The 14,501-nt window shown below is 39.7% G+C and overlaps 1 protein-coding gene across 1 annotated transcript; it reads right to left on the bottom strand.

The window, feature by feature from the left end:
- Nucleotides 1-4,218: 4,218 nt before the first annotated feature.
- On the bottom strand, nt 4,219-8,220 carry LOC102780389 (extracellular calcium-sensing receptor-like). Its single transcript, XM_087851586.1, has 9 exons — nt 8,111-8,220; nt 7,513-7,807; nt 7,280-7,366; nt 6,788-7,057; nt 6,347-6,559; nt 5,988-6,263; nt 5,443-5,667; nt 5,217-5,340; nt 4,219-5,129 (listed from the first exon to the last, which is right to left on the bottom strand). The coding sequence occupies exons 1-9, from the start codon at nt 8,218-8,220 to the stop codon at nt 4,219-4,221; spliced, it is 2,511 nt and encodes an 836-aa protein (XP_087707712.1).
- Nucleotides 8,221-14,501: the final 6,281 nt, after the last annotated feature.

The following is a 14,501-nucleotide window of genomic DNA, read 5'->3' as shown; positions in this document are numbered from 1 at the left end:
AATATGTGTTGCCAGCATGCCAGCTTGTTTTATTTCGGTACAGAATGGTGTGTATGTGTAGTTTGGTGATGGAGTTTTTATTATGAATGAATGATGATTTTTTATGAATTATTGTCTATTTCTTTATGTTTAAGGACAACAGGTGGAAATTAGCCTTTGGCTATAATCTGGCATGTTTACATTCATGTAATTTTTCTTTTTACATTTATGTTCATTAACATGCACTGTCCTAAATAAATAAATAAATAAATAAAAGCCAGCACTGTAAGAAAAACATCACCTTCCCTCCGTTACACTATGAATTACAATCTCATATTTCCTTTGCACTAATTTTCATTTTCCTTTTTTTTCCCCAGCCTTACTTACCCATTGCAAGTAGGTTGTTGTGGTTTTGAAGTAAAAGACTGAATAGCAACACTTGAAAAGAAGTGGATTTGAAACAGTCCCCCTAGAACCACATCACCAGCCTTGTACATCCCATTTAGATTAAACTGTCCCTGTAACTGACATGAGAGAGGAAACTGAGAAGAGGATATAACCAAAGAACAGTAAGAAGATAGCAAAACAAGCATGAGCAAACTGGTTTGTAAAGAAGAGGCCATAACAGCTTTCTGATTTTTCTGAGCTCAGTCATTAGGTTTTACTTCAATGCCTTTCCTTTGTCTTTTATTGACATTTTGTGTTGTTTAATCTTGCACACCACCCATTAAGGAAGAAGGATAAGTGTGGGCGGGGCCTAAAAGTCTTTAAGAAGTTTTTGTATTTTTGTATCCATATGCAGTTAAGTACTACTAGGAGTCAATTAGATAACACACACACACACAAGGGTTGACATCATAATTTTTTTATTTGTGTTTTATTATTTACTTATTTTTATTCATTATTTCATTTATCGAGTGACATAAAGCAAGAATGAAGACCAAAACATTTACAGTCTTATTTCATACATAGCAAGGTTCATGCTCAAAAACTCCGTATTAAAAACTTCAAGTCCAAATCTGAGTTGAAACGGAAAATATAACCATTTAGAGTGTCGAAAAAATTTAGTTGTGTTGTAAGAAGCTGACTGTGAAGGGCAAGAGGAGACTGGAAAAGTTAGTGGATGGGCAAGACTATCCCGACAGATGGCAAAGGGATGGTTAATTTCAGAAGGACAACCTGTAGGTAGAATAGGGGAGAGGAATCTCTCTGAAAGTTGAACAGATGTTCAGTAGTAGTGATGAAAAGCCATTTGAAGCTAAACCAGATGCACTGGTTTACTTATGGCTAGCAGAGAACGCATATCTTCTCATGGGGGTAACCCCAGTGAGGAAGACCTGGTGGCCAACAGTAAATTGGAATCACTCTAGTGGCCAGGATGGAAAGCGAACCCAATCGTTCCTTAGCCCAGCTTCAAACCTGGAAGAGTAAACAAGGCTGAAAAGTGGCCAGACCGCTGAGGTCAAATACAAAGTACAAAGATTTTTCCAGGCAGCTCAGGTTCTAATTTCGGAAAGGATGTCGGGATGTAAGACTGCGGGAACACAACCTGAGCCTGAAATATTGTGGTATTTTCGAGATTATCTTGGGGCCAGCTCAGGAATAGAAACTTAGGCTATAAGGACAACCTCAAACAAAGAAGGCCCACATTTAGCCAGTACACAAAAGACACAAGACATAGTTTCAATGAGTTGGCAGCAGGGAAACTGCTACAGGGAAGACAGCAGAAAGGGGGGATTTGCACAGGAGTAAGCTAATCATCACACAGTAAAACAGTTGTCTATGGAAGACTAGGGATGGGTATCGAAAACCGGTTCTTGTTGAGAACCGGTTCCCACTGTTTCAATTCCTTGGAATCGTTTGCCATTTTTGCAAACGATTCCCTTATCGATTCCAGTCGCCCCGAATGACGTCACCACGTTGCGGAGCGTCATTTACCTGGCAGGAAACATGGCAGCTCAAACGCTAAAAAGTTTGGTTATACTTTACGAGAACGGATGACAACAGGGCAACTTGCAATACTTGCAAAGTAGATATTTCATTTAAGGGAGGAAACACTACGAATATGCAAAAGCATTTGCTCACAAAACGCGCGATCACCTTAAATAAATGTCGTGTTTTTAATTCCGCTCCGGACTCGTGAATCTCAACCCAGCAGCAGCGGTAACGTTTGCACGTCCTCTCCCGTTAATACGGCAGGTAAATAATCAACTAACAGTGCATATTATGTTAGCGCGATCTGCCTTATTACAAAACCTGCCATTACTGTGCATTTAGGTGACCATGATGAGACAGACAGAGTCTGGCTCAGATGCTGGCAGTTCTCGCTGCAGTCTACCGGTAGCGTCTCCTTTCAGGCCAGGATAGACGAATGTCACCGAGCAGTGACTAAGTTTGTGGTCAAAGGCTTGCACCCATTTGCCACAGCAGATGCCCCCGATTTTCGGTAAGTGAATGTGTTTAATTGTAGGCAGGGACATTATTGGATATTCTTGTGTAATTGCTACAGAAGAATATTTATTTTATTATTTTACATTCACAATTTTTTTTCCTGGGGACCCTGTGACACCCCATTGAAGAGCCGTAGGTTGGATCTGTTAAGATCTCACTGTTGGGTTTGTAAGGCCATGTTACTCCTAAATTTCTATCTTGTTCAAAGAGAAGATATAAAACAAAGATCTAAGCTAATTGACCTTAGTGTTCTCCTTTTTTTTAAAAAAAATAATCGATAAGAGAATCGATAAAGAATCGAATCGTTAAACAGAATCGAAAATGGAATCGGAATCGTGAAAATCTTATCAATACCCATCCCTAATGGAAGACTGGGGACTCCCATCGTTTTAAAGCATATTTCTATTATGAGTTAAACATGCAATAGAAATACATTTGACTTATGAAACATGAAACTCTGAAAGAGTTCCTGGAGTAGTCAGCACAGGATCAGGACACCCAGTCACAGGAGAGGGTAGCTCGTGTACCAGAAAAAAAAACTCAGGATACACAAGGTCATCATGGTTCTGGGACATAGTAACCCAGCTTTTTGAATTTCTGATGTTTTGTTGTCTTTTTGTATTCTGGTTTATTATTCAAGATTCATTTAGTAGTTTATTCTATTTTATCGTACATTTAGACTCTCCTTGTGTCTTTATCGTGTGTCCCTCGCTGTGTGTCTGTGTTTCTGTGTGTTTGTGTCAGCCCTTGTGTCTTGTTTCCCTCTGTTGTTCCCATGTTTCCTGCCTATGTGTCATGCCATGTTTCCCCTGAGTGTCATGTCTTCTGTGTCGTGTCGTTGTTGTGTTTTGATTTCATGTGTACTGTCTTGTGTCCCCTTGGCTCCTGTGTCATGCAGTATATGAAGTGATTTATGATTTAAATGATTTAACAGATACTTCTAGATACATCTGATTGCACATATTTTATTTTAAGTTTCCAGTTGATTTTGTAGTCTACAAAATAATCAAAAAATGTAATCTGGTATAGTTTCCATTTTAACGTTATTTATCATCACATTTACACAAGATCATGAGTTTTGGGCCCAATATTCACGCAGATGGGACTCTGTGGGAAAACCATTGCTCAAAAATTTTGATAATTGAGCATTGGTTTGATTCATAAGTTGTCACTTGTTTATTAAATAAGTCTTTACCGAGTCCAATGCCACCTCTCTAAGCGCATACCTTTCCAGTTTATCAAAAAATATCTGATCAAATGTGTCAAAAAAAAATTGTGTTTCTGTGTGTGCCCACTCTCTCTTTATTTACATAAAATACAATTAGGTGAAAAACAATATCCACTTTATTCAAGCTGGTGAACGGGGAAGATCCACCTCCTATGTATTTTTAATGGATTGATTCAAAGTTCATGAGGATGCAGAAATTGTTTGGATGATGTAATTGAACACTAATAAATGTAGATTTATGGGAACAATTTTTTTTAAAAATTAAATAAACAAAAAAATCAACAATCTGCATGTTTAAATTGGGGTTAAATTTCACGAGTAAGCATCAACGAGTAGGTAATTACATATTAGGAGTAAGAGTAGTGTGTACTTTAGCTGCATCTTAAAAAATAAATGAAAGTAGAATGAATCACAATATTTGTACATTTGTAATCATGTGACACCAGTGACAAGATTTGAAAGAAATATAAAAATGATTTAAATACAAATTTTTTTCTGTCTGGAGAAAAACTGGAGAGAGAATTTTTTCTCTTTTCTTTCTTTTGAAATTAGTGAACTGTTTATGACTGAACGCCACGACCCATAACAGCTTTCTTTGTGTTCAACTCTGGTCTCAAAAGGATTATGTAACATTTGGGTCCAAACAGTGTGATCAAAAGTCCAAAACCTGAAGCCAGGATGGCAAATACCTCCACTGCATCTGCAAGTTTTCCTGGTGAGCTGATATAAGCAGGAACAAAGGCCACCCACACAGCACAGAAGATCAGCATGCTGAATGTGATGAGCTTGGCCTCATTAAAACTATCAGGGAGATTCCTCACCAGGAATGCAATTAGAAAACTGAGGAAAGCCAGCATGCCAATATAGCCCAATAACACTGCAAAACCAACAGTGGACCCAACTGCACACTCATACACTATCTTATCATTGTGGTATTGGGTGTTTTTATGTGGAGTTGGAGAGGAAGAGACAAGCCAGGTAGTACAGATGGCTGCCTGAATAGATGTCAGAAATAGAACTGTTCCTCTCTGCTGCATTGCACCAAACCACTTCAAACTGGTTCCCCCTTCTGGCTTGGAGGCTTTGAACACAGCCAGAACAACCATGGTTTTTACTAGGATGCATGAGACACACAGCACAAAACTGATCCCAAATGCTGCATGCCTGAGTTGGCATGTCCACAGCTTAGGTCGTCCGATAAACAGCAATGAACAAAGGAAACACAACTTAAGTGACAGTAATAGCTGGAAACTAAGTTCTGAATTGTTGGCACGAACTATAGGTGTTCTGCGATGGCAGATAAAGATCCCCAGAACAACAGCACATATAAATACTCCCAGCAGTGATGTTGTTGTCAAACAAATGCCCAAAGGGTCATGATAGGAGAGAAACTCTGTCTTCTTAGGAATACAGTGGTCACGCTGGGGGTTTGACCAAAAATCCTCTGGACAACTGGTGCACTCCAAGGAGTCTGATACAAAAGGGAACATTGGTGAAATGCATAGTATTCTTCATAATAATGAAATTAAATATGTCATGCAAAAACAACAATACGTACTGCTCTTATTAGTAATTTTTCCTTCAGAACAAGGGATGCAGTCAAAACAGCACTGGGGTTTCCCCTTCTCTCTCACCATGTGGGTACCAGGCGGACAGTTCTCACTACACACTGATCGAGGTGGCTATAGGATAAAATTACATAGCTTTGCTATGAGTTAATTAGCTTTTATACTGATATATACTAGACATATGCCAAAAGTTAACTTTTAAAACTCCTATCTAACCTTTTTTGATTCCAAGTTCCAGAAGATTCTGTTTTCATCAAGTATTAGTTCTTCACCTTCACCTGACCCCTTAACCTCACCCACACTTTGAACTTTAGTGCTTCCATCAGGGAGCCACAACCAGTTCATCACATCATAAATTGGCTCCACATCACCATTCTCGTCAAATGACACTTGATCACCAAATGGTGTGGTGAAGTTCACTCTTTCCAAGTAATAAAGAAGCTGTTAAAAAGGAAAGTATAATAAATAAATTACTTTTCACACTGAGGTGAAAAGTAACCTAGTATGGCATCCAGTATTAAATAATCAAATAGAATATTACATCACTAGTAATGATTCATGCATACATGCCTCTGATCTAAACATATCAACTGCTAATTTTGGGGGGAGTGCGGAAAATCTGTTGAGCTCACTCCATCTTTTTAATAGTTAATATTATCACATTGTATTTAATTCTACATGTTAAATTCTGTGGTAAATTATATCCTGAAAGTAATTTTAAAGTAAAGAATTTATAAACAGAGTGTAAAATGATATCACACCTGCCATGACTCCAGTGACTGCAAAGTGGCACAGTTGTTCCCACTGAAAGGCCCTCTTCCTGGCTTGCACCGCAGCATGTCATCAAGGGAATATGCCAGTGCATAAACAGCTTTGTACACATTATACTCAGGCCGCAGGTCGGAAACGTCCAAGAAGTCATTGTCCACATTTTCTAGATTTTCCTGTCCAGTACATATTGCACCTCCACCTTCCAGCCAGCCTGCTGGAGCTGGAGCAAATCTGCACTGAAATGCAAATTCCCAAAACTGGTTCACCTGAAATATTTTAATATTGTTTTTTACACATCATGAAAATATACGATTCTTCCAACTAGTATATTAAAAAGTTAAACTCCCACCATGCTATTTTCATAGCTATTGTTGTGATGTAGATCAGGACGTATTTGTAACAGGAATTCCCTGAGCCCTGGTATTTCTCCTCGACGAATAGCAATGCCCAGTGTACCACCCAGGTATGGCATAAGCTGAGGTGTTTGGAGCACATCAGATACTGTTACTGTCCAGCTTTCACTGGCCATCCACTGTATGCCAGTTAGATTTTGCCTCACTACCTGTGAATTAGATCACACCTAATTCACAGGTAAACCATCTATGAAGGGATATTGTAACTACAACTTCTTTAGTGGGATTATCATGCAATTGAAGTCATTATTCATCTTCAAATGAATGACTGGTTTTCTGTACTCATTCAAACAGGATGTAATACATGTTTCACACAATATACTTTTGTGATTCAGACCTATGAAACTAGTAATAATTAAAGATTTGTAAAGCCAAACCTCTTCCATAAGATTTATCACGCGACTGTAATGTTCAAAGACAATGACAACTCGAGCTGTGGACTTTTTCATCACATTCACAATCCTCCTGAGTTCATCTGTGTCTTTGTTCCAGGGCAAAACCTCAGTGTAGGCCAGGCAAGATTCACCCGAAAGATTCAGCTCAGACTGAAAGGATCTGGCTGCATGAAGTCCATAATCGTCATCAGTGACAAGCAGACCTACCCAAGTCCAGCCAAAGTGCTTTAGAATCTGGATCATAGCACGTACCTAAGTGTAAATGAAGAAACAAGAACAATTTTCCACATGATTGTTTTTGCATCACTTTCCAATGCACACCTCATGGTCACAATTTAGCTTTTTTCATTAAAAAAAAATGTAACTGAAAAAAACCCATTTTGCGTCGTTGTAAGTATATTGTTGCAAAGCAGGTAATTTCTTTAACCAGAATTCATTAGCTTTTCCATTTTAACTTTGTTGACAGATTTTCACCTGGAAAGCATCACTTGGGATCGTCCTAAAGAAGGATGGATACTTTTGATGGTCACTCAGGCAGGAACATGTGGCAAAATAACTCACCTGTGAAAAATAGAGACTATATGCAGTGATATCAAACATTTTTTTTTTAAACTTTGTTATGCATTGCTTTGTACAAGTGGCTCTACATTTGCTATTAAATGAAAACAATCAAAGAAAACTGTTACATGGTCAACCAGAAAACTTACCATAGGTACTCTGTACAAACCTAAGACGTTGGAGATGGCAATAGAAGGTGTAGAGGACGGATCACCCACAATCCCTATGACGGGAGGATTTCCAGAACATGTATCATTTAATATAATTTTCTCTTCTTGACTATTGGCTAATGATAATGCTGCACGGAATCCAATTCCAAGTTCTTGACAGCTATCATACAGCGTATATCCCAGAGTCACATTTGATAGCAGGTTTGAGTTTCTGTTGATTTCATCAATAGCAAAGGCCATGGTTTGTGCAAGCTTAAATCCTAGGGCATAAACACTAAGACAAGAAAAAGTTAATTAATGAAAAAATACATTTTCATCAAGATAGATATTTATCTAAGATACTTTACATGTGGCAAAATTACTTATTTTTATAGACAAATAAAGAAACTGAATAACAATTAACAGGATATTTTGATGAACAAATATAAGTTCATCATTCAAGATACATGCGTTTATCCTGAACAATTTTGAACTGAAAAGTACAGTTACCTTAGGTATAAATTACAAACTCATACTTCCATCACAATAATTTTCATTTCTTTTTTTCTTTTCTATGCTGTTTTCCTGTCATACTTACCCACTGCAAGTAGGCTGTTGTGGTTCTGAAGTAAAAGACTGAATAGCAACACTTGAAAAGAAGTGGATTTGAAACAGTCCCCCTAGAACCACATCTCCAGTCTTGTACATCCCATTTAGATCAAACTGTCCCTGTAACTGACATGAGAGGGAAAACTGAGAAGAGGATATGACCGAGGAAAAGTTGCAAGACAGCAAAAGAAGCAAGAGCGAATTGGTTCTCATGACAGCTTTCTGAATCACTGATCCCAGTCGTTAGGTTTTATTTTTATGTCATTCTCTTTTATTGAAATTTTTTGTTGTTTAATCTTGCACACCACCCATTAAGGAAGAAGGGTGAGTATGGGTGGGGCCTAAAAGACTTGCCATTTGAGATATTTTGTTTTTCTATCCAGTAACTTAATTATTTACTACTGTGAGTTAATTAGTTATCAGCAAAAAATAGCTGAAAAGTAACATTTTTGTTTATTTATTTTTGTGTTTATAAGTGTCATAAAGGAAGAAGGATGACCAAATCACATAAAATCTTATTTAATTTATACCAAGGTTTGTAACAACCCTTATTGTGTTATAGCAGCACTAGGGGGAGTTGCCCTGCTATTGTAGTAGCTGGGGGAGTCTCCTACTGGGTGTGTGAGTATAGTGTGGCAGCCATTACATGCTGCTCGTGTCTGTTCCGAGAGAGACCTCACCATTGTACCGGGCTGGCACGGGCGTCTACCCATCCCCGCACATGTATGTAGAGCCATGGAGACCTGGCTTGTATGGTCTTATGTTGCTGACATCAAATAAAGGTCTGTTGTTCGATTTAACCGACTGGCCTCGAATTATCCAGCTAATCTCCGCACCACATGCCCGGTGGACCTGCTAGTAGGGCTGGGCGATATGGCCTAAAATCCATATCGCGGTATAATTTGAAGCACGTGCGGTAACGATGTATATCACGTTATATTCTTTTCTTCTGTATGACATATTTTCCACATTATAAGGCACACTTAAAATCCTTTAATTTTCTCAAAAATCGAGAGTGTGCCTTATGTATGAATTCTGGTTGTGCTTACTGACCTCGAACCGATTTTGGCGTGCAGAAATCTGTCAAAAAATGTTTAAGTACAACTTTGGTAAGCCGCACTGCTTGATGGATTGTCAGAGCATTACGGCTGCCGTAGTGAGGAGCTTTGCGGAGTAATCTGGGTCCAAAACTTTGTCCGCTTCAGGTCCCAAAGTCAAACGAACACTGAGAGTTAAAAACCGTCTAAATTCTTTCATCTTTAATAAAATCATCAGCGTTGCTGCTTAACCATGGCATCCATGAAAACAGAATTTATTAAATTTAACGGAGTTAGAAGTTAACAGGAAGTTAGCTCGCTAGTTTCCACCTAAACATAACATACCATGTTCTGACTGAGAGATTTTTGAAACTAATTAAAACGTACAGCTCTGCTACCACTTCCAACATAAATGAAGACAGAAAACTAAACAGCAGTGGCGTTTGCAGGATTACTGAAATTGGACTACCTGGTATATAATGTTGTGCTACGTGATTGCTAGTGTGGGGATTAGAGAAATATTTTGCTGCTATTGTTAATCATCATCCTCGTTACCATTGCATTAATAATACAGTTTACAGTATTGATATTGTATTCAGGTGTTTAAACATATTGGTACCCAATTAGCCTTTATTACAGGTGCAGTTATAACCACGTTAAACTGTTGAGTTAAATCAATAATCTTAAATGCTTTTGAATGCTTGTTATAATCTTAAATGTGTATGTGCTAAAACTGAGTGCATTTCACGCTGACACCCACACACACACACAGTAGATAGACTCATTTATAGGTGAGAGGTTAATCGTGTTTGCTTGCAACTGCAAAATTGTCTCTGCAAAAAGAGGAAAAGTTTCTTGCAGGGTGTGGGTCTGGTGTTCCAGACGAGAAGTGAAAGTCAGAAGGTTGACAGGAAGCATCTGCCGTGGAGACGGAGACAATGTTCTTTTAAACTGTGTTAAAAGTCATTGTGGTTTTGAAACCTATGTATGAACTGTATCTGAGTGATGTTTAAGAGGCGTCAGTAAATTTAAGCCCTGATGGTATATAAAGCATCTGCTTATGCTCTGTAAGTCGGGGATCGGCGCTGTCTGCGTACAGCGGTGGTCCCTCCACGCGTGTCATTAAAAATCATCGTTTGGATCAGTGTTGTTATTCTGAAAGTTGATTACCTCCTGTATCCCTCCTCAATATTTGAACCTAACACTAGCGACACAGCTATGTTAGCATAACATTAGCACAGTGAAGCTGGAGGATGAACGCCAACTTTTTTTCCACTCGACAAAAGTTAACGTGACAGATTCTGGTGGTCAGGGACAAATGCAATCGCATAGCAGGATGCTATACACGGGGCAAACTTCAGTCAGGAGAACAACTGAGATTATTCATCCACAATACGAGGTTAGTTATTAATATACTGCAACAACATGGGAATAGAACAGCTGCGAGAGAATTCAACATTAATGAACCAATATTACGAAAGTGGAGGAAGCGCAGTTTTTGTCTTTCCCCATATTTCAAAAGTGCTTCATCTCTTTGCTATGACTGTCGCCCGGCATAATTTGCAGATGATAATGGTTGTAGCCGCTGCGATGCTTTTGGCCAAAACAGGCGCAGCTTGATGACATCATCAACATGCGCTATCGCGGTAGAGCGGTATAGTCAAACTCTCTATCGTTGGCCAAATTTATATTGTTTCTATCGTATATCGTTTATATCGCCCACCCCTACCTGCTAGCCGCTTCTTCCTCGGCAGACTGCTGTTACAAACTGGCGGCTGAACAGGGACTGTTACAGGTTTGTGTTCAAAAAGGCCATATTAAAAGCTTCAACTCTAAAACTGAGTTGAAACAGAAAATAAAACAGTTGAGGGCATCAAAAAACCCAGTGCATGGGTAGGAAGCTGACTGCAAAGGGCAAGAGGAAACTGGAAAAGTTAGTTGATGTGGAAGAGTCTCCTGAGGGCAAAGCAGAATTGAGGGCTAGTCCAAAGGATGACCAAGTTCAGGGGCACAGCCTGTAGGCAAAACTGGGCTAAGAAACCTCTCTGGAAGTCGAGCAGTTGTTCAGTAGTGGAAATGAAAGCCCATCTAAAGCCAAACCAGATGCACTCAGTCAGCCAAGGTGGTGATTTAGGCAAAGACTGGCAACAACAAGGCAGGGCACATGGTTACAGATGAAGTGGCCCAGAGGACTAGAAATCAGAGTGAACCCTTCTGGTGTCTCATTTTTAAGCTGAGGAGGCAAGACTCTCTTTTCAAATTGCCAGTGGAGAGAGCAGTGTTTCTCGAGTCACGGCAGTAGAAAGGTCCAGTAAAAGGCATCATTATGATGTCAGGCGGCTCACTTTCTGGAGCTGGAAAGGATGTGGGGATGTGAGACTGCAGCACCAAACCACATATTGTGGACTGCTGTATTTCAATATATACTGGGCCAGCTCAGGCACAGAAACCAAAGCTATGAGGACAAGCTTAGACAAAGAAAGCCCAGTTTAAGCAGGAGTCAGAACATACACAAGAAATTGTTTTGATGAGCTGGCAGCAGGGAAACTCAGGACTGGCACAGGGGTAAGCTAATCATCACAGAGTAAAACTGTTGCCTATGATGTCTCATCCCGTACTTTTACTACCGTTTGTTTTGATGTGTCGTATATATATATATATATATATATATATATAATATATATACACATATACACACATATACACAGTGGGGCAAAAAAGTATTTAGTCAGCCACCGATTGTGCAAGTTCCCCCACTTAAAATGATGACAGAGGTCAGTAATTTGCACCAGAGGTACACTTCAACTGTGAGAGACAGAATGTGAAAAAAAAAAATCCATGAATTCACATGGTAGGATTTGTAAAGAATTTATTTGTAAATCAGGGTGGAAAATAAGTATTTGGTCAATAACAAAAATACAACTCAATACTTTGTAACATAACCTTTGTTGGCAATAACAGAGGTCAAACGTTTACTATAGGTCTTTACCAGGTTTGCACACACAGTAGCTGGTATTTTGGCCCATTCCTCCATGCAGATCTTCTCAAGAGCAGTGATGTTTTGGGGCTGTCGCCGAGCAACACGGACTTTCAACTCCCGCCACAGATTTTCTATGGGGTTGAGGTCTGGAGACTGGCTAGGCCACTCCAGGACTTTCAAATGCTTCTTACGGAGCCACTCCTTTGTTGCCCGGGCGGTGTGTTTTGGATCATTGTCATGTTGGAAGACCCAGCCTTGTTTCATCTTCAAAGTTCTCACTGATGGAAGGAGGTTTTGGCTCAAAATCTCACGATACTTGGCCCCATTCATTCTGTCCTTAACACGGATCAGTCGTCCTGTCCCCTTGGCAGAAAAACAGCCCCATAGCATGATGTTTCCACCCCCATGCTTCACAGTAGGTATGGTGTTCTTGGGATGCAACTCAGTATTCTTCTTCCTCCAAACACGACGAGTTGAGTTTATACCAAAAAGTTCTACTTTGGTTTCATCTGACCACATGACATTCTCCCAATCCTCTGCTGTATCATCCATGTGCTCTCTGGCAAACTTCAGACGGGCCTGGACATGCACTGGCTTCAGCAGCGGAACACGTCTAGCACTGCGGGATTTGATTCCCTGCCGTTGTAGTGTGTTACTGATGGTGACCTTTGTTACTTTGGTCCCAGCTCTCTGCAGGTCATTCACCAGGTCCCCCCGTGTGGTTCTGGGATCTTTGCTCACCGTTCTCATGATCATTTTGACCCCACGGGATGAGATCTTGCGTGGAGCCCCAGATCGAGGGAGATTATCAGTGGTCTTGTATGTCTTCCATTTTCTGATGATTGCTCCCACAGTTGATTTTTTCACACCAAGCTGCTTGCCTATTGTAGATTCACTCTTCCCAGTCTGGTGCAGGTCTACAATTCTTTTCCTGGTGTCCTTCGAAAGCTCTTTGGTCTTGGCCATGGCGGAGTTTGGAGTCTGACTGGTTGAGGCTGTGGACAGGTGTCTTTTATACAGATGATGAGGTCAAACAGGTGCCATTCATACAGGTAACGAGTGGGGGACAGAAAAGCTTCTTACAGAAGACGTTACAGGTCTGTGAGAGCCAGGGATTTTCCTTGTTTGAGGTGACCAAATACTTATTTTCCACCCTGATTTACGAATAAATTCTTTACAAATCCTACCATGTGAATTCATGGATTTTTTTTTTCACATTCTGTCTCTCACAGTTGAAGTGTACCTCTGGTGCAAATTACTGACCTCTGTCATCATTTTAAGTGGGGGAACTTGCACAATCGGTGGCTGACTAAATACTTTTTTGCCCCACTGTATATGTATATATATATATATATATATATATATATATATAAATTTGACTTATGAAACGTGAAACTCGTAAAACAGTTCCTGGAATAGCCAGCACTGGAGTACTGAAGATATGTAACTGTCCTTTGACATAGAGCACCATCCAGCCAACTATCCAATTTTTGTCAGAAGCAAAGATTGGGCGCAACAGTTTCAGCATAGAAAATAAGACCCTCCCTTTTCCCAGCCATCTTCTCTAGCTCATCTGTGGGGATACTGAAGCCTGGTACTGATACTGATTACCATCCCCACATTCAAGCATGGCTGTGTGTGTGTGTGTTTGTGTGTGTGTGTGTGTGTGTGTTTTGGGGCTGTTTTTCTGATAATTAGGATGTGGTCCATGGGCACATCTGTTGACTCTAGAGGGTTAAAGTCATGAAGTGTCTTAGCCACTCTCCAGACCTAAGTTCTAGAGAAAATGTGGAGAAAGTTGAAACCTCTGAACCTAAAGGATTTAGAGTCAAATTTCCTCAAATTTCCTTGTGTTTTCTGGACTTTTGGTTGATAGTCTGTTTCTCTCTTTTAAAATCAAACTAACAAAAAATATGAAAATATTCATTGCTTTGGGACTGAGGAAACTTAATTTTAGCAGTGAATCTAGTAATCATTTTCCCCAAAGGTAAATAATCTCTGTATTGTGTCTGGGGTCTGTCCTGTGGCCTCATGCTGATAGGACATGCGTGGAACACTTCGCCAAGGTTGGTTTGGTTAATACCCAGATCAGGACCTGAATTATCTGTCTCTTTGTTAGTTGAACCACCAAATAACCACGCTTATTCTGAACTCACCAGTGTTTCCTTTGTTCATTTAGATATTTATCATGTTAATTTGAAACAGAATTATTTTGAATTACATCGCTGTCAAGTTGACAATTGTAGTTTGAACACCACAGATGTTTTGGTGCATGTAGGCCCTGAACCAATCTCTGACGGATAGGGCTTAATCGAGCCTGTATGTTTAGCATCTGAGTACACCATGACCCATCCTACTAATTC

Source organism: Neolamprologus brichardi, chromosome 14 (assembly GCF_056152115.1).
Source record: "Neolamprologus brichardi isolate AB-2024 chromosome 14, ASM5615211v1, whole genome shotgun sequence".
Taxonomy (NCBI): Eukaryota; Metazoa; Chordata; class Actinopteri; order Cichliformes; family Cichlidae; genus Neolamprologus; species Neolamprologus brichardi.
Note: the sequence above shows the minus strand (reverse complement) of the source record. Positions and strands in the feature narration are given on the sequence as shown.